Source organism: Anser brachyrhynchus, assembly GCF_964034855.1.
Source record: "Anser brachyrhynchus genome assembly, chromosome: 2".
NCBI classification, from domain to species: Eukaryota; Metazoa; Chordata; class Aves; order Anseriformes; family Anatidae; genus Anser; species Anser brachyrhynchus.
Genome location: NC_137695.1, coordinates 105,962,196 through 105,989,006, shown reverse-complemented (window position 1 = coordinate 105,989,006; position 26,811 = coordinate 105,962,196). Strand labels below are relative to the sequence as shown.

The window sequence follows — 26,811 nt, the reverse complement described above, 5'->3', positions numbered from 1 at the left end:
ATTCTTTCCTCTAGAGGCAAAAACAGGGAATGTTTTTAGAATTTGCAAACACTGAAGAATACCTCCCTCCCTCCAATAAAACTAAAAACTCATCCATTTATAAAACGTTTTTGGACAACAGTGATTGAGTTCAGTTTATCACTCCTGCAGTTATAGTACTGGATATAAATGGATTATCGTAATTTAAGGAAAGGATCATGAAAATTCAGTTTCATCCAGCAGATTTCAACAAAAATAACTTGTTCCAAAATTAAAAACAGAATTTGTTAGCTGATACACAGCAAAAATAGTATCACTTTGTATAAGCTACGTTTGTGGTGTACTCAGGCAGCAGAAACATTACCATGTGGCAAATAATCATATATCACCATAAACAAGATAAAGCTAATCGGGATAAACAAGTCAGAAACAATGAGTAGAGTGATGCTTATTAAAATGAGTATGACAGAAGAAATTCATGGAAAATTCACTGAAGCAAAAAAAAAATTATTATTATTTTTTTAAAACAGCCTAGAATTAAGACTTTATTAGATAATCAGACACACTGGGAGAGCGTCATTTCTCCATGTTTTCAGGCAGCGAGTACAATGCACAGTACCTGCAAATTGGATTAATGTTTGGTTTCTTCTGAGATTCTTTTAAACTATCATTACAACAGGCAAATGAAAGAGGTCTTGGATTTGATTACTTGAGCTTTGTGTTGGCCCTCCCTAACTAGCCTAAGAGGGGGGAGAAAAAAAAACCACATAGGATAATAAGAAATTCACCTTGATCTACATGTAAGATTGTTTCTTATGAAACAAAGAATTAAGCAGACCACACATTACATGCAAACTACAGCAGTCATGTAACTAACTATATGTTGTCTGCTCCTAAGCACCTCTCCTTAGCAAATAATGACAACAGAAACCTGAATTTGGTTCTGTACAGCAAGTGTACTCCTCAACCTCATCGTTTTTACACTGAGTTTGAAAGAAGGCTGAAATGGAAAGAAGGCTAAAATGGGTTTGCAGAATTAATACTCGTTTACATTTTGCTAGTTATGATGCCAGTACACTAGGAAATATTATATAATGGATAATGGTAACAGAGGTATGCTGCTCCTTTTAATGGGCTGGGGTGGTGAAGTCAAACATGAGAACTAACATATCCAAACGGCTGGTCTTTTGCTGGTGCTTGCATCACATTCTTTATTATGTTATCTAAATGAAGAGATTACTGGGACTTGGTGGAGTTCCTTCCTCACACTGGTGCGAGGCGAGGCATAGGTCGTGCAAAACCAACAGTAATACACATCATCTCCCGGCATTGGAAATAACAGGAATAATCCCTGTGAAATTTGGATTTCTTTTTTCCCCTCTCTCTTCTGCCCTGTTCCCTGTTGCTTACATTACAGCTTCAAAAAGGTGTGCACACAGCTTTGAGGTAAGAACTTGAGTGTTGCGAGTATGAAACACTGGAATTCTGAGCCATATTCAATGCAGTCCATAGAAGTAAAGCTGCTCTTAAGCTATTTTTCTATGAGAGAAAGCAGCCAACGCCTGCCTTAGTCCCTAGTTGATACCAGAGTACCTCTCAGATTATTCTCATTACACGTGGCTACTGCTCGCTCCTTCTATTCCCCATCAGGAAAATGCACTCCTCCTCCCCTCCTCGGGATGACAGCAGCAGGGAGATACGTGGCGCTGGGCAGCATGACATTGACATATCAACTACACCAGTGTGCTGCCAGAGAAAGAGGCAAACAGCAAGCGTAATAAAGCCCTGAACCTGTCCTTTAGCACTTAGAAGAAAACAATTCTGATATTCAGCAGGTTTGTGCTTTTGTGACAGCAATTCTGTCAAGCAGAGAGCAATGAAAGCAGCGAAAGAGCAAATATGTGGAAAGAGTGATCACAGAATGAAAGCATAGACTACCCCACCTCCAAAATAATGAAAAAGAAAAAAAGTAAAAACATACAAAGCAACAACACTCGAAACAACTGCTTATCTGCTTACTACCTACATCCCAACACATCAGTTTCATTTGTACCGCTCATCTGGTGTCTCACATCCAGCCAACTGGAATGTTTTAATCATCCTGAATTAAATTCTAAAGACAATTTATCAGCTCACTCAGTCACGCAATGATACTACTTGCTTAGAACCACACGACTTGGAAAAAAAACCAAAACCGATCACATTTAGCAGATGGATAAAGAAAACAGGAAGAGTTCTTCAGTGGTCAGTAAAAAAGTGCAAATCCAAGTACAGCATAGATTGCTACGAAGCTACTTCTTCAAAACAAAAACATCATGGTAATGAATTAATGGATTATGAAGGGAGAATTTACAAAATATTTTGGGGATTTAGACAAATGAGGATGTCTCAGGATTCTTAAAAAATAAAAGGCAAAAGAAGAAGCAAACAGACATGCAAAAGGACAGATCTGAACACTTCCCTTTCATTGGCACTGGCACATCAGTTTTATAGCCTTAAAACTGAAGGAATTGACAATTTTCAGGCATATCTGAAAGTAGCAATTTTTTGAAAACTGAAGTTTGGCAGCTTATGACGTTATCTGACTTCCAGGGGACGCTTCAGCTTTCTGTGGAGTAAAACATGACACCAAGCACATGCAGAATTTGGATCCCACCGGACAGCTGTAGCAGCCGTACCATACAACATCAGCGTAAGGTTTCACAAAAGGGCTTGAGCTGGATCAACAGCTTGCCACCGCCTCTGACGGGGAGAGCCTGTTCCTTCCTCCCATCCACCCATGCTCATTATCTACCCAGCTCTCTGATCATCTGATCAGATAGTGAACAGGTTTAAAACCCTAAAAATAGCAGAAAACCAACCTCGCAAAAAAATTTAAGTATTTGTGCCTGGGTTACGTGAGTTGAACCAGTTTACCTTGTGAATAAATGAGCGCAGGGGAGGAGGGGGAAATCACATGTTTGGGGGGGATTTTGGGGGAGAAAAGGAAGGAGCAAGAGCCCGCTCCCCCTCTTCTTGGCAATGGCAAGCTTTTTACTTGGCCATAACATGAAACCACATTCAGAGATAGATCACTTGTGAACCTCACGCCTATATTACAAAGCTATTGTATTTTATTATATCATGGTAATCAAATAACTTCTATATGGTCTTTCTAGTTTGCAGTGGGCCAGCATTTCAATCAGATCATGCCTTTTTAAGGGAAAGTGAGGTTAGAGAGTGGATAGAGAAACAGAGGAAGAAGACTCCGCAAAAGTACTGGGTGAGATGTTTCTAGGTGCAACTGGAAGGAGGGAGGGAAGGGTACAGCTGGTGTTGCTTCTTCACAAATGAGGGCATGGATTTATTTGGTAACTTTTTTTTTTTTTCAGGAGTCACCCAAGGGAAGTTAGGTAAGAGCCAACATAAGAGCTCTCCTCAGTGCACAAATCTTCGAGGATAATATAGAATATTTATAGCCTCGATGATGGAGTCTTTAGGGTTGAGCATCCTGTTAGTGCACATGGAAGGAGGACCAAATTTACTTTAGGGCTAGAAGGCACAAACTCAGGAGTTGCTGTCTCTGAAGCTGAACACATTTGTACAGTCACTGCTTACCCTAACTATTGCCCGCTAAGAGGAACCTTTAAATTTGGTATTAGATAGGTGATGAAGATCACCTATTGAATCATCTCTATCAGCTGTTGGCAGCAAACCTTAGCAACTTACTTTGCTAACCAGGAAAGCTGGAAGGTTTAACCAGTTTTGAGTGAATGTCTTTCACTTTATAACTCACAAAAGATTTACTATAAAGACACTCGGTAGAACTGATAGTTCCTTTCTAGATTAGTGTCATAGGTGCATTTTGTTAAATCTAGAAAGGCAGAAGAATTCAAAACTTGGTTTTGGATGCTCAAGAAAAATGAAGTACTGCAGAAAACGGTCTAGCCAAAAAGTGACTGTAAAGACACCAATGTCAGATAAATAAATAATAAGCAAATCAGACTCGAAGGTGACATTGTTTTCTACAATCCTTTAAAGAGTTTGGAATAGCTCCAGGCCACCTTATTATGGTCATTTATTTACACAGAATTCCAGCACTTTATTTCAGGTGAAACACAGCTGTCTCCTATACCTAGGTATCCTTTTCTCAGAGGGGAAATGCAGGTATTAACAAAAGTAATACGTCTTAAGTTTTGTTTTCACTGACCATATCTTGGAAGAATCCCTTCAAGTTTCTTTCTTAAATGGGAATTCAACAAACAGATGGAACAAATTTCACAATAAGCACAATAACCACGTCAGGTGTTGTTGCACCTTTTACCTGACAAGTCAAAACTGTAAGACATGCTAAGAGGCCGCATTGCTGTAAAAAAAGAAACAACAAAAAAACAACAAAAAGAAAATAATTCAGCTATTAGAAAAGCAGAGAGGTAATGAAAACAAAAGATTAACTCCACTTGAGGCATTTTGGATTCTGTTGCCCAAATCCAAAATGTGTCAGACATACTATTGCTTTACTGGAGTAAAGCCTGAAGTCTGAAAACTACAGTAGCATAAATGGGACTTGCAAACAGAGCAAGCATAAAGATATCTGTAGAATTATAGAACCAGATTTTTTGAAATCAATAAATCAAATACCAAAACAAGAGGCAAGTATCTTAAAAACACAGTATTTTCAATTAAAATGCCATGAAGAAAGAAAGGGGAAGGGAAAAAGAGAGACAGAAAAAGAAGAGAAAGAGAGAGAGCTGAAAAAAGTTGAAAGTACAAAGCCACATTTCACACAAGTTTCAGTGACCTGAAATAAATATTTCTAATTTTTTTAAAGCATAATCTCCAATGATTATAATTAAACTAATAAAGAGAGACACTCAGGCTAAGTTTGACCATTTATTTCCTTGAATAGGAAAGAAAAAAAGGCCTAACAGTGTGATTTGTGCTGATTCTTGTTCTTTAAAAAAAACCCACAACCTTATGTGGATTTAGCCTTTAAAACGTATCCTTAATATTATCCTCTCTTTTTAGGGCCACTAGCCGTTTTATTCCTAGATAAGAAAGCGGTCAGATGTTCTTTATTTCTGGGAAGTTTACATAACCAATAGCTTTGTTCCTTGCCAGCTTAATAACAAAAAATCACACATGAAAATAAAATCTCTGGATACAAGAAAATCACATGGCATAGCTGTTGAACCTTCCTCCCGGCCTTTGGTCTGCCCATGGTCCTAGCTCCAAACGCACACAAACCCCTGCTGTGTTCAGCCTACCCACATTCCAAGCTGTGCAGTGTAATTCAGGGAGTAGACACTCGACATGTTCTCAGCTGAACCCAAAACTTCAGTATACTAATCCAGATAAGCAGGCCAGGCCCAACTACAGGAATGTACCAGGACACACCAAAACTGACATCAGCTTACCTGTGATACCTGTGGGTGATGAACAAGCAGCGTTGGTATGAAAGGGTCTGTCAGGCACACATACAACTATGTGAAAACAGGTTGAAAAAGCATTGTACTGGGACAACTTTTGCTCATGAGAGCAAATTTAGGTGGGGAGCACTGTAGGTGGCTGACTCTGAGACAAATTTGGGAGTCGGGGCATTTCTCCTGTAGTTTATTACCTAGACAACATCAGCCACAGACAGCAGCGCAGAACAGTATCTAAACTGCTGTCCAAACTTAACATAAAGGCAAATACATTTTAAAGTGTAGGGTTGCTATCACCTAATGGTATGTCCTAACTGAAGGTTAATGAAACAAGAGCATGAAACAAAGTTTTCTCCAAGCTCCATTAGCTCAACTTGAGTCATAAATCCATACTTTCAATTAAAAGGGCATGTACCTCAAGGCTGTGTTTGCCTTGATAGTTTATTCTGATGATCAGCTGAGCTTGTTTGAAAACTGATTCAAATTCTTCTACCCAATGTCTCCCTCTGTAAGTGCAGCTAACAAGATTAAATTACCATTTCCAAAGAAGTTTCGGCTTAACAGCAGCCAGCCCTGGGCCAGCCACACAGCCCACCAGCAAGGCTCAGGGGCTGGCGCTTTGTTTCCAGCCGCTCCCTTTGCTCGGTGGCAACTGGGATGGAGAAGATCTCACCTGTATGTGTGGGTTGTGCAGAGCAAGGAGACAAAGCTGGGAAGCACATGCCACAGGTCCACTCATATTGCTGAGGATATTCAAATGTAGTTATGTGCTTGACTGCTATAAACTGAGCAACAACGAGTAACTCTGCAACATGTGGAGTGTACCACATGCTCCCAGATTTTCCATTGTAATACTCCTTTTTTTCTTTTTTCTCATATCAACAAGTGTTTCTGTCCAGATGGTACAAGTGTCCCACACCGTGCTTCTCCTCAGATTTGCAATCCTTAAATCTTTTTGCCTTGCATTTTTCTCCACTAAATTACATTCAGTGGTCACCTAAACTATATGGCAGATCTATCGGTATCATATTGAAGGTCACTAGCATTATTCCATCGCCAATTCTGCACAAACACATTGTATTCTAAAAGGAACTCCGGGCAAAACAATCATTTCAATGTGACAAAAGCCCAAACCTCATATTTCAACATAAGAAGCAATTATCTTCAAGATCCTTGCTCTTTTTTCTTCTTCATGCAAGCAACAAATAAGAATGTATATGATTCCACATTAAAAAAATAAAATCTTCAACACTACGGTTGGGAAGTAAAACTCACATCCCCTTTTACACCTCCAGTAATATGACATTTAAAACAAACAATTCACTAGACTGAAGGGGAATTATCACAGTTCCAAAGTTTAAAAATAATATTCTCTTAAAAAAGAGGGAGAATTGGTGGAAGACAGGTATCCTTCACTGGAGGACATACCCTGAAATCAGTTCAGGAAGTCCTAACCAGTAATACTCCAAAATCTAAGATTGTTTTTAGAAACTGTTTACTAAATGGGTTTGATGTAATTTATATCAGTTAAAAATTGTAAAAATCTATTAGATCAAATTTGCTACCTCTTACAAGACAGGATAGTTCCCAAATGGAGAACGTGTAAAATAGTGAAGTTTAATGTTTGAAAGAAAAGCAAAGAATTGTTCCATGTTTTTACAAACTTCCTGTATTTGGAAAACTGTCTAGGGCTATTAGAATCATTAGTTGATACAACAAGCATAAATTGAATCAAAACTAGAAGCTGGAAGGCCCGAAGAAACAATATCCAAAGCACCATGCATTTTAAAATGCACCCAAGCATTCACCAAACTCTACAACATACTCTATCAAAGAACAATGCAACAAAACAGGTAATGAAACTGTTTTCCTCTATAGAGAATGAATGGGTTGTCAAATCCACTTGCATCTGGATCAGTGCCTTTAAGCACATGTGGCAGGCACGCATATTCTGCAAAAGCAACAACAGAGCACACACGTGGATTATTTCATGCTTTTTCAACCATAAGATGCCACTTCTGCTCTTCAAAAATCAAGCTACTTCAGCTTTCCTAATGCAGTCTAAATACCATGCTTTTAAAGTAAAGTATGTCACAATGTAAGGCGGCATTTGTCATGCTTCTGTCAATGGCAGAACCATTGAACTAATGCGAATCGGTGATCATTGCGAAGTGTAATATTGGTATAATTTCATAGCGGGTTGTTCAATGTACACTGCAGAAATTAACAGCTTTGCAGTAAAAGTCTTAATTATTTGATCAACTGAAAACATATGCAAGCACATGCTCCATCACTTATGAAATGAAGCAAAGATTTAGATTCAAAATAGAAGCAATACTTCCAGCAAACAAAATCAAAGCAGATTTTAGAATCACTGAGTGAAAGCAATGCTTTCAGCAAACAAAATGAAAGCAGATTTTCAAATAAAATAAGGAAATTGATGATGCTAGCAACAGGAAATGAAGAGAAAAAAATTAAGAACAGACATGTGAAGAATACTTACATATATGTAAGGAATATTGCACTGGGGAGAACCAATATCCATTCCAGTCTGAGCAAATCTAACATTAACTGTCACATCTAACGAGCAATATAATGTCATTAAATTTATCTAACGCTTACATTAAAAACATGATGATCAAGTCGAATCATACAGTACCTTATTTTTGAAAATAACTTAGCACAAAGACTACACAGCCCTAGCAAAGTCATTAGGTTTAGTCTCTCTTCATCTGAATGGGCAAGAATAATTTCTATCTTCAGTGACATTTGCATAGATATTGCTAATATTGCTGCTGCTTATGTGGGAATTTTTCTGTGAATGCTGCTGGTAAAAACTAGCAATGGACTTACCCAGCCTGCTACGCCTGATCTCATCAGGTGAGACTGGACGCAACTTTCTCTCTGCCTTGATTTCCTCCAATATCCTCTCGTGAAGGCTGCGTGGCCGTGGTGGGGTTGGTTTCAGTTTTCTTGCAGAGGCCTTGGTATATAAAGATAATTATATTTACATAAAACAGTGCTCCCTTGAAAGTAGATGTCACACTGGGGGGAGGGGAGAACGACACAATAAAATGTGGCATGTTGTGATAGGATTTTATGTGCACTCATTTCTAAAACTCACAGAAAACATAGGAAGAATTGCATTTTTCCGTGACTCAGAGATAAAGGGCTGCTGGTGAGAACAGCTATTGGCTGCTGCAAGGCATCACACACTGTTCTTCAAGAGACCACATTCTATATACATAAATCAGTATTTCTGAAAGACCGTGTCTGAAAATGTAATATTTAACACATTCCCTGAACACAGACATTTTTTAAAAAGCCACATTTTCGTTAGGAAAGAAGTACACTGGATTACATACAGGATTTAATGGAGGCCGTGATCGGATGAAATCCAGGATTATTTCATGGGCACTCTTTTTTAATCGAGGTGGAATGTCACCGTTGACCTGAAAAGGAGAAAGTGAAATACACACATATTTCCATGCCTTGCATTGATACTCGTGCAGATGATGAGAAAAAAAGAAAATCTGCAACATCCCTGACAGAGCCTGCAGAGTTCTGACACCTGCACTAGACGTAAAATTCCAACAGTCCTGAACAGAACAACAATCTGTATGCACAGCACAGGCAAGCAAAGACTTAAGGGAAAGCTTTTCAGCTTTGCAGATAGCTCCAGAATAACCACAGCTCCAGCAGCATCAATCAGCAGTACTTAGGATTTTGAAATGATGGAATTAAGTATCAAGGCTGCAACCATGTCTATGGGAGAATGCAGGCAAAGCTCGGATCTCGTTTGGAGGAAAAGGTGCCAAGACCATTTTTTTTAGGAGCATCTATTTGAACCATGGCCCTCTGCCAACCATTACACGGTCTCTAACAGTCTGCTCGTAGGTTTTGAGCCCAGTTTTTGGATCTGCTTAACATCTCCCAAACTCTGATACGAAAGCAAAAACTGCACCAGGACTATCAGCAATGAATTGCTTTTAGCAATGGATGAAAAATAAGCTTCCCTTGTTCTTTGCCTGACAGGCCAGAACCTGTCTCTGCTGTTCTGGCCATGAAGAAAGAGGTGCCCTGCTGTGGAAATCCCAGCAGAAGGAGAGAAAACCCCTGAGCATGGTTTCATAGACACCTCTTCGCCTGCACTTTAATAAGTTACTCAAGGGTAAAGCAGAATTTGCCAATACGTCCAGAAAGTCAAGTTGCTAGAATGCCACGGCATGACACTGAAAGTACAGGGAGAGACCAGAAGAGGGGCTGGGTGGGAGTTGTTCTTGTTTGCTTGCTTTTATCTGAAGAGACAGACGTTTCTTCCTCGGGTATCTCATTTTGAAGGTAGGACCATACACAACACATCACAGGAAAGAGTCGGCAATTCACTGCGTGTACAGGATATAAGCAAGGCAAGGGAAGTTTTCCTATCATCTGAAGAATTTATGAACTGTAAGCTGGGAATAATTGTATGGATTTGCTTAAGAAATCCATCTGTCAGGTTCAGCCTGTGTGGCACAATGCCCAAGCACACTGTCAGAGAGCATCCTATGCCATACATCTTTCTGGCACCTTCTATTACTACACAGTACCTGGCTATCAACCCTGTCCTCCAATCTGAAAGAAATTCCTGAAATACTATATTTCTTAGACTAAATGTCCCAAATTTCATCACTTTTTTTTTTTTTAAGGGCCAGATGGTTAGACTTTCTTTGGGAGACTCTTCTAACAAGCTCTGTAGCCATAAAACACGTGTAACGACAGCTCTGTTTTGTCAGATCACGTGCGCGTTTGCTAACGAGAAGAAATGCTGCAGTCAGAAAAATGGGTTTACATCCCCACACGGTCACAGCAGCATGAACCCTAACTGAACTTCGCTAATGCCACGCAGCTTCCACATAAGCTCTGCTGACCCGGGACGTGCCCTGGTTCTGGGCAGAGTGACAGCCTCCCATCGAAGACTCATCCCTTCCCCGATACGGGATCGGAGGCAGAGTTCCTTCAGGGGGACGTTTCATTGCTTCCTTCGGGACTCTTTCTGGAGGTACCCTACCCCAGACATGGTCTAATTTCCATTTGTTCCCCGCCCCATTAGCTTCCTCAGAGGGAACTTGATGCAGTATGGCACAGAATACCAAGCTGCTAAACCACGTGGCGCGACATCTTCCTAGAAACAGTACAGAAAAATTAAAAGGGGAAAGATTTATCTTAAATGGTGATTTGACATTTTATGATAAGGAGGATATTATTTTAAGTGATGTGATTGATTTCTCCTGTTTAAAGACCGAGCAATTCTTCAAGGCCAGCGTGGTTTGCAGGATCCTTAATGAAATGGTGAGTCTCTCATCCCCAGGTTACTGTTCATCAGATGTCAAAGCTGATAGCTTAAGTTGTGAGCTATTACCATCAGAACAGCCATTTTGTACGCTGATAATCTCAATTCCAGCCTTGGGGAGCAACTCTCTGCACCACGCTAGGAAATAAATAATACATGGCTCTGAGCCTTTCACCTCAGGGCACTCTCTGCACTGACTTAATGCCACCAGAGTGTAATTAGTATCAGTATTTCCATTTGATTGGAAAAGGGGAAAAGCAAGATTTGCTTAAGTGATTTTCCACAGGATGCAGAGGAAGCTGGTGGCAAAGCAAGTGGATGTTTATCAGTTGCTTCAGCCGACAAGCCAGGATCGGGAGCACCAGCAGAAGCCCCCTTCTCATACTTGGCTCCCAAACAAGATGTTGACAGGAAAGACACTGAAGGGAAGCTTTTATCTTCTCTGTCCATGCTAGATCTATTTCTTCACTCAAACCGACTCTCCCTGTAATGAGCAATTTAACATGCATCTTTTAATTAATTAATTAAAATTCATGGCTCAATTAAAGTCTAAATCAGAGCTACATTGCACAGATGCAGCCACGGCACATGCAGAATACAAGCAAAATGATCTTGGTGCTCACATACCACACTGCCCCAAACTGCAAACCAGTATCTAAATAGATACCTCAAAACATTGTAATGCTATCCTAAATCTTCATGTGTATAAAATGGCTTTTGTACAGCAGTATGCATTAAAACTGGCCACGTGGGAAAAGCATAATCGATGATTACAAAAATCAACCAGAAATTTAGAGATCTGAACAGCTAAAGCACAGAGAAATTACCACATAATCCTTGCTTCCATCAAATTTTAATATATAAATAGAGACTTGCAGTTAAAATAATAACTTCAAATGGTACTTGGTGACCTGCACACGACTCACAAGAACTATGTCACTCATCACTGACATTCAACTATCTCAGCCATTTATTTTTCACATTATAAAAGGTGATAGTATTAAGTAGAAGAGTCCTATCTCTAAGTAACAGATAAAATGAAACTGATGGTTTTGTACCATCTAGAAATTTTCACTTGAAATGAAATTGCGAACACTGACATCGTCAGAGGGGACGTGCTACATCATTCCCAAAACAGCCCATGCTGAAGTCTGGTTGTGAATTCAAGCACTGTAAGTAGATAGACATGCATTTGTCAAATTTCATTATGCAGACTGTGTAGTGCTTTAGTTGTTACCTAGTTGTCACACAGTGCATATCATTTTGCTGATTTATCTCCATACAGAAAGGTCAAGCAGCAGTGTCTATTCTTTGATACTGCACATTGTAAACCACTGTATTCACGCTGCTGCACCTGCACATCTATTATGGATACAAGTTTACGATCCCCTATAATAATCATGGTACTTACACAGAGCCACTGCTTCCTTGGGTAGCCCTAAAGCATGATTAAGAACTGTAAAGCTCGCTGCTATACCTAGGATTTCTGGGAGTGAGTGTTTTGTAGGAGAAAAAAAAGCCATTAAAGCTGCTAAGGCAAACATGCCAAGATTACAAAATGCCAGGATGAAAGTCTTCTTGTTCCCATGACAACCACAGAAACAAAGACTCCTGCATCAGGGGGACAGAAAGATGACAAATTTGAAATTGTTTTTGTATCTACTAAAATAGAAATGCAGAGGTCACTGAAACTAATGAAACTAGTTATTTGCAAAAAGCCCAGAATGTGACATTTTACATCAAGACATTTTGAAGAATTGCCCTATGACAGAGGACTTGTGAGAACAGACAGCTCCAGTTATTGGTATCTGTTAACACTGCTGACAGTCTAAAACACCAAAATAGACCCTAAGTGATGCACCTAACAGGAACATCTGTTCCTTTCCTAATTTTTACTAGGAGTACCGAGCAGTCAGGGACAGATCAAGCTACTCTTTTAAACACAGCATTACATTCGTAAAAAGGAGAGTAAAGACTTTATCTAACATTTTATTTACTTAAAAATGATCCACCTCCTGTTATCTTCAGTGGCATGCATTTTCACAAGCCATCAAGTCTAAAAATACTACCCATAACTTTAAAGCAAAAAATGTTTTTAATAAAAATTTTGCCAAACATCTGCTTTGACTGATAGAAAGAAACATAATCCATCTTTCCCAGGCTGCTTTAAAATTCAGATTTAGGACTCCTGTCATTTCCTCCTCTTCTCAAGAAGCATGACCGTTTTCTCTGACGGGAATATATATAATTAGCTCTGACCCATAAAAGTCAGCTAAACGATCCTGTATTTATGACATCTAACCAAACTTGTAATTCTGTATGAATCCTCCAGGCTCCACACATTTCATATCAAACCGCATTCTATTGTGCATGTTTGGCACACTCTTCAAGCAGACCCTGCAGCAGAATCCAAATTACTGGATGGAAGGTTTATAATAAGAAAAAAGTTAGTTTTCTAACACACAGTCTTCAGCAGTTTTCAGATGAAGCCAGCAATTGCATGAGAGACAGCACTACAGGTCCTGTACCTACAGCTGATCGTAATCCCAATTCACGTTTATGCCCAGAGGTCACTTTGGACAATCTACCTAATAGACAAGATAGCAGGACAAAAATAGATGCTTGCAGGGATTTTGCATACGGCAAGAGTCTGGATGAAGAGAAGAGCAGCTGCGCCTCCAAGACCTACAACATAATGAAGAAAATCTCTTCAGAAGAGGCAGGAGCTCGCTCAACAGAAGATAAGTTAAAGCCCAGCCTGCCAAAAGCAGAATCAGATCACCCAAGGGTACCCATCCAGAAGAAACTACTATCTTGATTGCATACAGTAATCAGGGTCCTGAGGTGACTTCTTCTTTTGCAGTGGGTAGTAGGGTCAGTTAGCTCTGTTTTCTGAACTGCGAGCGTAAAGGTAGATAGATATCATTCCTGGGTATGTATTTTCCCCTATTAATATTTAAGCAACAGAAAGCTGCTGCAGAAAATGAATATAGTCTGATAGTCTGAATCCATACCTTGGTTAGGAAAATACTTTCACTTCATACACAAAAGGCCTTTATATTTGTAACAGGACTCATGTATTTGTTCTCCATGGAGTAATTTCAAATTTTTCCTCCTCTATTTTTTTTTCTAATGATCTCAAGTGCATGATTTCTTTCTCTCTCCTCTCTGAATTTTTCAGGTGGAATCCTGGCCTTCTTACTAGCAAAGGTTTTGTGAATTTTCTTCAGGAATACAAGTATAGTTGAATAAAAGATATTCTAACAAGATGTTTCCATTGTAACTAATAACAGACAAACATAAATAAATGTCAGATATAAATGTTGACAATGACCAAGTACATGCCTCTGACAAAGGGGTTTAAAATGTTTTACTAAGGATAAGGATCCTTTTAGATCAGTTGCTGCCTTATCAGGAAGAACATCTTTACGATGAACACAATATAAACTAAAAGGAATAAAAGAACAAGGAGACGCCAGTAAATATCAAATGGGCTCTGATAAAAAGAGTGCCTCGGGTCAATCTTATATGCACTTTCATGAGTATCTAGGAGGAGACCCATCAACACTCTCCAGCTTGCCTTAGCTTCTTTTTTTTTTTTCCCACTTGAAAGTAGCAATATGATACGCTGAAAACAACTGAGCTCAGTTTCTACAAATCAAAGGTTTAAAATGGTTTTCACAAAGTGTTCCTTGACAACTCTTAGCAGACCATGGTACTACAAGTTTTCAAACACTGTAGGTTTTCATTTTCTGTCACAGTTCATATAACAACTTGGTGGCACTTTATATTCTGGAATGCCACATTTATTCCAAAAATTATGCTGTATCTCAACATAAACGTTCTCCCCAGTAAAAGCCTAACACCATCTCTCAGTGGAAAGCATGACAGGACTGTTGAAATGACTCTTAAGGTTATCATAAACCAACAGAAATCATTTGTTCAAGCATATGATATGTAGGAAATGTCTTTCAAAATTTTGAATTTTTCCTGCCATACGGAAAACAAAATACTCAACATTTGTTGGTTTCACATTTTTCCCCTCAAAATACTACATAGATTTAAGATGCCATATAAAACCCATGAACATTAGTACTATCTACATGACATCATAATTTCAATGTTCTCAGGAAAAAAAGAAAAGAAAAAAATTGAATGAATAAAAAATATATATAAAAAGAAACAGAAAACAAAGGAAAAGGAAAAAAAATAAAAAGAATTATTTCAGATTTGACAAATTCTAGTAATTCTCTTGACTTACCATGACCTTTCTTAAGGTATAGCGTTTGGATCTAATATCATCCATCAGCATTTCATAGGGTGTGAGCTGATATTCTATGGGGAGTGGGTTGTACTGACGCTCTTGAACCTTCTTAAGTTTGACACCATTCCGTAAATCTCGCATCACTTGTACCCAAAAACGAGCCTGAAGAGAAAAGAGAGCAAAATTTTATTTAATACCTTACCCTTGCATACTAATTCAGATTGAGCTGAAGTTGCTCATTCCCCCTTCAGGACACCACCAAATATATACAGCTTTATCCTTTTATTTTTAACACATCAACCAGACCCACTTTGTACATGGTGATTTTAGATAAGTCCATTTTAAACCCTGAATATAACAGGACTCATGTACTTGTTCTCCATGTAGTAGTTCCAAATTCAACAAGGCCAAGTGCAAGGTCCTGCATCTGGGCCGGGATAATCCTAAACACAAATACAGGTCTAGCAATACCCTCTTGGTACTCAATTTTCTTTTGCTCTGCCTACCACATACTAACATTTCCCTCTTATTATTGGGGAATGGGTAGAGAGGAGTAAGAACAGGTAGTAGACAGAAAATTAGGAAATTGAAATCAAGAACTTTTAAGAATGTCTTAATGTTTCTCTATACACTGGCCAAAAAAAGTAAATAGAAAACAATACAAGCTACTGAGTGTTCTCTGTAGCATTTTTTCTTTCATCACTAAAGAAACTCAGCTGGTGGTTCTGCTTCCTTCCCGGCTGCCTCTCTGAAGGGCAGTCAGCATGATACCTGTCTATATGTCCAGCCCTTTAAATCGCAAAAGCTTCTACATGAAAGCTGAGTCTAAAGAAATAGTGTGCTGCTTGGATACTTACATTATTTCATCTATCTGTGAAGGAAGGTTGAAATTCCATTTGGTACTAACTTGTCATAATTCAGTACTAGTTCATATGTTAAAAAAAAAAAACACACACAAAAACAACCAACAGACACCGATTTAAACATAAACCAAACAACTTTAGGCAAGCATTATAAAGAAATATAAATTACTAATAACGGTGCTGAATCATTATTCAATTGTTGTCTTACCCAGTCAGCATTCTTTAAGTCATCAAGATCTGTACTGGATTCATCACTTGCCTCTTTGTCCATTTCTTGAATCTTCTTCAGATTCTGCAAATTAAAAGAAAATTATTCAATAAACTGAATGGTGGCATTACTTTACAGTAAAGCAGAAGCTTATCTTTTGAATGATATTGTTTGGGTATTCTACTGAGTATCTTACAACTTGAATAGTAACACTGCAAAAATAATTTGAAATACTGTTTGAATATTTCACTTAATTGAAAAATAGACCTTCGATGCTGCAAAAAATCTGAAGTTCTAAGTATGAGAATACTTCAGATAATAGCATACCAGAAAAACCTATACACAGAAATTGTAATATGCCTAAAGTTGAGCTATGCACAGAAAAAAAAAAGTAGCAAGTTTGTTAAACTCCAACATAGAAAAGGTTACTGACTTGGTAAGAATCCACTCATAACAAAATTACTGTTACTTGCCAAATGCAAGACAGCTCATTTTTGTTGAAGGAGAAATTCCCAGAAAGTTAGTTGCACGGTGAAATAAAGTATGTGAAATCGTTCAAACAGAATAGTGACAGACTTGCATTTATGTTGACATTAAGCAGCCTGTATAACATAGTTTTATGATTTTATTACTCAGATCTCAAAATCTCTATATGAGGAAGAGAAACAGATCTGTCAGAAGTAAAACTCTTATTTATGAACAAGATCAGATGATGCAAATATGAGAAAGATTGTTTGCAAAGGGGAAAAACAAAGCTTTCATATAAACAACAAGATGAAAAATGATCAAAAATTACAGTAAACTAAAGAACAGGAAAGCTTGCACACACACAAATGCAGGCAAAAGATTAAACGGTTTGAGAGGCTTTAGAGAAATTGTGTTAGACACCAAGAATTGCATATCCAAACGCTACTTTTACTTTTGTATTGAAATGTTGTGGAATCAGCAGAACAAATACATTCTCAATATTCCATTCCACTTTTACAGAGGGTTTTCTGGGAAATCTTTAACCATGTTTAATTTGATCTGTTTTCTTGTTACTTATTAATGTATTAAAAAGGATAGTTAAATCTGCTAACGACTTCATTATTTTATGAGACTAAACCCACAGGCCAGAGGTCTGACAAAGTTTTATGTATTTATGCATTAAAAATATTTGTCTCACTTTTGAACACTCAAGCTCTTCCTTTAATGGAACTGAACAATGAGTCTCAAGCCTTGGAGCTTCTGAGAAAGCTTAAAAATAAGCATATTTGGCAAAACATTTTTTCTTGCAAGCAGTTCCCAAACCATAACCATTTCAATGGAAGAAATGCAAGCACTGGAAAAGTGCTTAACTTGCACACATACTGGAGTGTATCTACCACATGTGCTAACAGAGACAGCATGTGTGAGTCAGCCGCCATGGAAGTTTTGGAAAAACAGCAGATGGATTATTTATTGTCTTTTTTAAGCAAGTAACACATTTACTTTCACATCAGCGAAGAAATATTACCACTGCCCTATAAAAAAAATAATACATAATTTACAGGAAGACTCTTAAAAAGTCATAAATCACCTATGCTACAGAAGCACATCTGTCATTGCACAATGCGGGCACCTTTTGGCATGACTGGCGGTATTGCCGCAGGATGCCCAACTGGGAAAGAATGGCTACGTGGAAACCTGGGCTGGTCCTGCTGCTGCGGGCAGCACTCAGTCTAACTCTAACAGGCCATAATCTTTTCCCAAGGGAAAAAATAAAAACAAAAAAAGAAAAACAAAAAACCAACCAACCAAACAAAAACCAGAAAGAACAAGTAACACGAAGGCCTCATTTACGCCTATTTTGCCACCCAGGGTTTCTTCTTTTCCATATCATTTTCAAAGTTGCAGTAGCCATTTCAAAGATGGTATCTGTGAGCTGTAAATTTCTTGCTTTTGTGTGAACAGCTAACGTTTACTAATAAATTGCAAGACATACAATCGTTCTAACACTTTCTCCTTTTTCTCTTCGTAATCAAAAAGTTAACTGCAGTAAATTCGCTCACAACTGCCGGAGTTGCTCCTCCTTTCCATACTGGAAGGTACCTATCAATTAAAAAAAAAAATTTACACGTTCCAGCTGCTTAACCTTTACTTTGACTGTCCAACAACATCTGCAGCAATTACCCCTTTCAGCAGCCATGCTCCCTACCATACACTTAACGGGGCTGGTTTATGCCCAGAGGCTGATGACTTTGAGTGATGTAAATATTCCATGAAACAAACTAAAACAACTACAACCTATTTTTCTTAACAACAAAAAAATAAGAAGGGGGGAGGGAGGGGAGAACACACATAACTGAACAGCTGAAAGATCTTCCAAAGGAGGCAGCCGTCTAATTAGTTTCTCTGGAACATAGCTGGAGGGGGAGTTTCTACTTTAGAAAGCGCGGGTGTGGGTGCTGCTGGCTACCACACACTCAAGAGCTGAGAGCCAAACCCACCAGCCACAAGGTGCATTTCTCAAAGTGCCCTTTTTTTGACACAAATGAGCTGGCATAAGCACAGGCTACAGCCAAAGTGAGGGTCTGGGTGCTCTGGATGCTTCCTGCGCACCGGCAGAGCCACCCACTCTGCCTGATAGGGAGCTGCGTAGGGAGAAAAATCTGTGGGGAAAATACCCACTTTTTTATAGGAATAGTTTCCCCCCTACCCACAACTCAGCTGGCTCAGACCCCTAAATGCAGCTCACCATAGATGGTAATTTCCATCACTATAAAATTGAGAAAGCTTTGGAAGACCGGGGAGAAAAAAGAAACTAAGTACTTCATCCCTGCAGCCATGAATTGCGAAGGTTTCTTTAACTCTCCTCCATCTGCCAGGTGCTGCTTAGGAAGGAATCAATTCAGGGTGACAAATTATTGCATTTAAACTTCTGGACTAAATGAAATATTATCATTTCCCTCCAGCATCCCCAGTTGGTGTCCGTGGGTTTCAGAATCTGCTGCAATCGTAAATTATGGAAACCAAAACATTTACAATACAACAGACCGTTTGTCAGAACTTAGCTGGGATCCAAAACCTGTGAGTAACCTCAGCTGCTGTATCCATTTGTATGTACCCTTGGGACAATGGATTAAGGAAAGCTATTATGGTGTAATAAATACATAGCCTAAATGGGTTTCCTTTTCAGAAAGCAAAAACATCTTAAAAGGGTTTTTCTAAATGATCCCAGAACCTCAAACCCATACCACAGATCTGATTCATCTATTACAGCCTGCGCATACGTTCACGAAATAAGGGTCAAATGTGTAGGAAGCAAGCGTTTCAACAGCTCTGGCTTTTTTAAACCATTACAGCACTTGGCCATTTTTTCTTCAGCTGCATTTTGCGACAAATGCTAGCAATAGAAATACCGAATTTCTTCAAATTTCTTCCTGCGCTATTAAAAGCAGGCAGCTGATTCGCTGTTGCCACGTGTCCCACATTTGTCCCACATTTGTCCCACATTTGGGACACGTTCTCCTGCGCCTGCGACAGATGGGAGGTTATATAAGACACTTGTCAGCACAGCGTCAAGGGCTTGCTTCCGCAAAATGCTCCCTAAAATGCAACATTTTAACGAAGACGGTATTTCAGGAATCCAAATCTTCACTTTGTCTTTGGCCAGTTTCAGAACAAAACCTACGGCATCTCCTGCTTTATATTCTTGGTAATTTGGTCACTGATGCAAGTGATTCTTATGCTGATATCTGGGGAACTAATAAAATATTCTTGCACTTTTATTGTCAGTTTAAAAATGCATAACCTGCATATAGGGGAAAAACACTTTTATGTATATAACAATCCATCCTGGATTTAAATTCAAAGGGCTTGGCCAGCAGTATTACTTCAGTTCTTTGAAGATCGCCAAGCCCCCTTTAACTCAAGCAAGAATTGTTGAAGGGAATATGATCAGTTGAATCAGTCCCTGAAAAACTCCCTCATTCTTCAAGTCATTTTAAGAATATCACTGAATATCAGAAAAAGCTCTTCATAAACAGTGGTGTGGGTCGACATACTCAGCTCTGGAAAGAGTAGTCACGGTGCTGCTCAAAAAACTATTAAAGAGATAAAAACAAACAAACAAAAAACAAATGCATGGAACACTTACTGAGTTACAGTGCCTGCAGCACACACAAAAAAACAAAACAAACAAAAAATCCCAGTCTTTTCCCTCATTTATTAGGTTGCCATTTAAATGGCTCCTAAATGGAGGGATCAAACACCATGATGGAGTTGCAAGCCTGATGACAATACAGTTGCAAAAGCGGAGTCACTGGAAGCCTAGAAGTGGAAGCAGAGGTGAGGTTATAGGCAGAAAAGTTTGGGAATCAGTTTCTCCAACTGTACTTTCTGAAAATCCACTCAGCAGTGTGTTTAACAGCTATTATGGTCACGAGACTATTAAGAGTAACTTGGCTAGTGACCTTATTTGTAAAATGAGTTAGCCATTAACATTATTTAGGTATCTATTAACTAACTACCTGTATAACCATATTTTGGACAAATAATACACCAGTATAGCCATGTTATATAGAAAGTAATCTACTTTTTTAATTAGCTGTTTTCCAGCTGAGTCTCTAGATGACATGAGGATAGGGAAAAAAAAAAAAAAAGGAACAATTTCATTTCTATTTATGTACTTAATTAGACCTTGGAAGGTTTATGTTTTCATACAGGTCAGGTTGAAATATATCCAGACAGACTGAAAAAAATTAAGCTATTAGATTAGACAGGAAAGAAATCATAGGGGGCATTGTTTAAAAGATCAGTACAAAGATGACAGACTGAGGGCTTTTTCTGTATTCTACCAGAAACTTGGTTAATTAAAAGGCACACTGTGGATAATGAAATTACGGACAAGTTTTTGATGAACATGGACTTTAACTGCAATTGATGAGGTAGGCAATTATAAAAGTATACAAAATTTTAATGAGTTTGGAAGGAATATTAATTGTAATGCTCTAGGATATACATCCATTTCAACAAATTTTTGAGATACAAGTCAAACCTACTGCGGCAGATGAAGACATCTGCCTACAAGACAATGCCTGTATCTTATGGCGCCCAGCATCCCATGCTGTCTTTTAGGACCTGCTATGGTGCCAGTCGTGAGTTCATCACTCACAGTCCACTCACGAATCCTTAGCTCTGCTACAGGCTGACATCAGTATTTACTGGTACCGCTCACAGGGTCACAGAGCGGCTGAGGCTGTCAGGTCCCTCTGGAGGCCCCCTGCCCCAGCCCCCTGCCCCAGCAGGGCCACCCAGAGCAGGGTGCCCAGCACCACGTCCAGGCGGCTTCTGAAGGTCTCCATGAGGAGACCCCACGGCCTCTCTGGGCAGCCTGTGCCAGTGCTCGGCCACCCGCACAGCACACAAGTGCGGCCTGCTGCTCACAGCCTGTGCCCGCTGCCTCTTGTCCTGGTGCTGGGTACCACTGAACAGAGCCTGGCTCCATCCTTACCTTACCTTCCCTTTGGATATTTATACACACTGAGATCCCCCCAGGCCTCCTCTTCTCCAGGCTGAACAGTCCCACCTCTCTCAGCCTCTTCGCACTGGAGAGGGGCTACAGGCCCTTTACCATCTTCATGGCCCTGCACTGGGCTCTCTCCAGTGTGTCATCTCTCTTGTGCTGGGGAGCCCAGAACTGGGCCCAGTACTCCAGGTGTGGCCTCACCAGCGCTGAATTGAAGGGGAAGGATCGCCTCCCTTGACCTGCTGGCAATGCTTTGCCTAATGCAGCCCAGGACACCACTGCCATCTTTGTGGCAAGGGCACGTTGCTGGCTCCCTCAGGCAGTAAGCAGGCATGGAGCACCCGCTCCAGCGGGAGGGGAGCCTGGGCAGCAACAGGGAGCTGAAGGAGGACCGGGGTAGATACCCCCTCAATTAAGCAGGTTCACAAAGCAGCCAGCAGACCAGACAGATCCACGGTCCAGTCCAAATCCAATCCAATTTCTGTGTGCTTACACAGACTCTCCCTGTTTCTCACAGTCACACTCGCTGCTGTCTCCGAGCAACGTGTGAGACCTTTTCAGATACTCCACAACAGGAACATTTGTTTTATCTTGTGGACATCGCTCACTTGTGCCTGCAGTTCTGTCTATGGCTAGGGGCCAACAAAGGTGATCTCAATGGCTTTTCGATGATCCTGAACAAGATTAATCTCTTCTTTCAGATGAGGTTCATTTTAGCAGATATTCAAACTGTCTTTGCCTCACACACAAATACACTTCCCCCGCCTTGTAGTCCACGTTTCCACACACACTATCAAAAACAAAGGGCAAGATTCCGCTTTTGTGGAAATTTGATTGTAATTTAAAAAGCTCACTGCCTGGGATGAGAAACAAGCTGTACCCTATTTTTGCCATCAGCTGTAAACATCTGAACTGCAGGACCATGGAGTCAGGAGGTCCTGGCCCATCAAAGACCACTTCTGGGTGGCAGCAGATGGTACACAGGGTGGATCTCCTTTCACAGAGCCCGAGTAGCATACAGATGCTGCCAGCAAGCTGAAAAGACATCCCACTACACTTTCTACAAAACCTTCACCTTGCAAAAGGATGCAAAGTTAGGTCAGATTAGTTAACTACATTGCAGCCCTACTCTGGAGTTGCTGCTGCTGCTGCTATTCCCAAGAAATATGTATTTTTACTCCTTTTATTCTTTTTCATTTTTTAAAATTACTATTACAACAGTAGTATCACACCTTTCTCATCTCTGTCTTGAGTACTGCCCTGTACAACTACTAGACGTAACATTTCTTTCTCTGTAAGAATGGAAATGTCGTCTTCCTGTCTGCGAGTCATCTCTACTGCTGACCTCTCACACACAGAGAATCAAACTGGAAATAAAATCCACACGGCACCAAGTATGTGACAAAGTGCCTGAAACATCATATTCGACATCCATTGAGATGACCTTAACAGCTCACTCATTGCTTCATCATTTCTGAGTAATGCACTCACCCAAGTGCATGCCAGTAAAGCCCTTTCTGAAGCTACGCTCCATTTGCTAAGGCAGTGATGCTCACAGGGCAGACTGGAGAGCACTACTGGCCTATACCTCGTGCCTCCTGATCCTTCCCTCGTAATTCCAGTAACTTTCAAAGCCCCGACATGTTTTTATACAAACTGAAAACAACATCACAGCAATAGTTTCTTCTGCCTCTTTCAAGCTGCACTTTCCTGCTAAACCTGCCCTGTGCTGTAGCATAAGACCATATTTGGTACAATCCTAGTAAATGAATTTCTGCAGATAAAAATTCTCCCTCTTCTTCTATAGTAGCATTGGCTGTTTAAAGTGCCTCCTGAGCAAAAAGCATGAGCTTCATATAGCTGGGGAACAGACACCCAGATACAACACAGTAGCCCCAGAAAGAGCCCAAGGAATTTTGAAGTATTTTTTTTTTATTCATAGGAAAGTTATTTTAAGCCATGTTTTTCATTTTGATCTCATCACCACAACTAGGTCTGAGGGGTTCTAAGGCTCTCCAAATTAAGTTCTCAGTTTTTAAAATAAACTATTAGTTTAAAACTCCTGGTACCCTTAGTGTCACAGACACAATATTACATGGTATAAGTTTGTGGTTTTAATTGGAGCTGATATATATAGCTTGTTTTTTCCCCAATTCTCTGACATTGCAATCACCATGAATCGATGACGATAAAATATACTTACTAAAGTATTAAGTTTTTCTCTCCTTTATACCCATACTCATATGACAATACAAAAGGAAAAGAAAAAGGATTTTATTAACTTGAATTTTATTTAACTGTATTCCTCATTAATTAAGACTCTTCTATGTATTCGAAAAAGCAAAACGTACATAATACCACAGTTTTCACTGATGCAAACCTAGCACAATGACATGATTCCTACTTGCCTCGAGTATAAACTATAGAGGTATTTTTAAAACGGAATAACAAGATTTACAGCATTCCATCCTGTATTTGCTTCACACCTTTTTTTTTCCTTTTTATACTACATTATTTTCAAGAATCACATTGTTTCTGAATCTATAGTTGGATAAAAGCTATAAGCAAGGATCAAGAATATCATAAAAACTATTTATATTCCAGAAGCTGCCTGTAAGATAATTTTCTTGGTCACTTCTTGTATGCCTGCTAGGGGACTGATCTGGGGTAAATTAAATCAAATGATCAAAATTCTGGCTTTGGATAAGTGCAGTGATAAAAGTCTCATTGATTTCAGTAGGGCCAGAATTTCATCTACAAGGATTACTTCCTTTGACCTAAATGTGCTCTGAAACAATCCCTAATAGCCTTTGAGAGGCAAATGGTTCCTTTCATTTGAGATTAACTCATAGTATGCTCTATGGTGTTGTCAAATGTTGGGTTTTCATTCCCAATTACAAGATGATAAATAATCTGCAAATTCTAAAACACCCCTGTAATTATTTTAATAAATTGAAAAAAAATGTTTTAATCACAATATGCAATATTTTACTTCAACATTGACAGCACTGACACCTTATTACTGCTTACTGCAGTCAAAATGTTTACGAACTACTGGAAACATGCTTCCTCTCTAAGCAGAAACAAGAACTCCAAAGGGCCTTATCTTTGGGCCTCAGCACGGACCTTGCACTAGCTGCTAGCTGAAGTGTTTATAGCACAGATCCTTCAATTATCCAGTGGTCAGAACGCCAAGGAGCAGTCAAATGCCAAGATGTGAAATTAATGATGTCAAGGTTTTAGCACCGAGACGCTGCATTCTGTCAGCTCTCTGTGTCAGCTGCACTGGAATGCAGGCGCTTCAGAGAACAAGTGGCTCTTCAGCCACGCTGACACTGCCAAAATTATCTGTGTATGATACCACTTCAGCTTAGAAATTGCTTTCAGTTTGAGTAGGGCTGGAGGAAAAATGGAAGTGAAGCTTGATCCCAGGCAACAGAAAACCATCTCTGAAGGATTCTCCCCCCTGGACAGATGTGTCTCAACCAGGTCTCTGAACAGGAGGAAAGACAGCACCAGTCTCTTGTGCCTCCAACTGGTTTGCATCTTTCACTCGTGTGGCAACAGAGCTCTCTTGTGCTGCTCCAAAGCACACCTGACCCAATGATGAGCTGATTCAGCTCATGAACTTGACAAGGAAGCCTTCATTATTATTTTTAATTTATCATTTATTTTCTGTGTTTGTTTTCTAGAATCAGAGGAAGCAAAGCAGTGGGAGCACGTATACATGGGTGGAACAGCTCTGCGTCTTTCAGTAGCAAAACTGTTACATCAGCCCATAAAATCTTTTCAAAGGGCACTTTGGACCTTAGAGAAGCAAATTAAATCCTTCAGGTTTTTATTAAAAAGGAAAATTATGAAAGTGCTGTTATTTGACCGGCTGACTTTGATGAAGAAATCATCCTTGAGAACTATCGTTCCCTTCCTGCCCTTCCCCTCACCCACTGGTTTTCCAGTGTAACCAACACCCACACTGCGTTAACACAATTGTTCATGGAGCTACTCTGCAGACCAGATCACTGAAACTATCTTCATTAAAACTAATCCACCCACCCTCAAAGTTATTCTTCAGCCAGATCGTTTAATTGAAGTGGTTCACAGGATGGCCTTTCAGTCAACAGGAACAACCAAGCAGGCAGTGAACACAGACATCATGACCTACAGGTGGAATTGTTTATGTATTTATTTATTTTAAGCTGGCTCTGCTGTGAAGCCTGTGTGACCGACAAACAAGCTAATCATACATCAAAGGTAAGGAAAGCTGCTGAGTGAGGACAAATTACGAGCAAGGAGAATCTGAGATAATTCTCAGCCAAAGAAAAGACATGAGGAGGAGCTGAGGAAGGACAGGGAAAGCCCTGATATTTCACAACACCACAGAAGTTTTCAGACTCAAATACATTGCTTGCATGCATGCACGTTGGAATGGAATAGTACTGCATAACATCCCAAGAAATTTTTCTGTTTTCCTTCCAAATAGTCTAGTCACAATTAATAACTATTTCTGAGACATCTGTAAATGGTTACGGGCCAAATGGAAAAAAAAATACAAACAAACAACACAGCTGTAGAACTACTCTCCCTGAACACTGCAAATAATTTCCACAAGCATCTGACATCCACTGCTGGCTGGGTACAGAGGTGATTCTGTAAGCCTAAATCACATTACAGCAGATTCAAAAACTTACCTCTTTTGCACTTTTAATTTTGGCCAAGAAAGTGTACAGCTCCATTGTTTCAGCAAACAGAGCCCGACATACTGCTTGATAGTGGTTCGCTGCCTCTGATCGGGTTGGCAGGTGGGCAGCACACAGCTAGAGAGAAAAATAAACAGCAATTACAAACAATGCCCCATGGCTTTAATTATTGCTACAGAGCATGAGATAACATGAAAGGGAACGCAATGGGATATTTAGGGCACAAAAATCCACGAAAAATGTTTAAGGTTAGGTGGAAAACTGGGGTGCATTTTCTAGTTTTTCTGCTCCCATTTATTTTATATTCATGAGTTTCATGAAGAGGACTATAATAGAATAGATCAGCACTGATGCTGGTAGATGTAATCTTTTGCTTACAACATCCCCTAAGTCATATCCATCACTTGTAAGTATTCTTCACAGAAATCTTTGCTGGAAACAGACAAAACAACAAAATAATGTCTATAATTAATTTGCTAAAGTCTTAATACCAAAAAATTCCCAATACCAAAACTAAAATACCCATGTCATATATCATACTGGTGTATATATTAAAATAAAATAAAATCTTAAAC

At 39.5% G+C, this 26,811-nt stretch overlaps 1 protein-coding gene across 4 annotated transcripts in view; it reads right to left on the bottom strand.

The window, feature by feature from the left end:
* SPIRE1 (spire type actin nucleation factor 1) overlaps window positions 1-26,811 on the bottom strand; it is a 129,758-nt gene that overhangs the window by 21,209 nt on the left and 81,738 nt on the right. For all 4 annotated transcript variants that reach the window (XR_013946626.1, XM_080580340.1, XM_080580339.1 and 1 more), the window contains exons 4-8: window positions 26,228-26,353; window positions 16,052-16,135; window positions 14,978-15,142; window positions 8,750-8,836; window positions 8,238-8,367 (exon numbers count right to left, since the gene is read on the bottom strand). Coding sequence is in view for 3 of the 4 variants with exons in the window: in XM_080580340.1 (XP_080436466.1) it covers window positions 8,238-8,367; window positions 8,750-8,836; window positions 14,978-15,142; window positions 16,052-16,135; window positions 26,228-26,353 (592 nt within the window). In the remaining variant the exon portion in view is untranslated. The remainder of the gene's footprint in view (window positions 1-8,237; window positions 8,368-8,749; window positions 8,837-14,977; window positions 15,143-16,051; window positions 16,136-26,227; window positions 26,354-26,811) is intronic.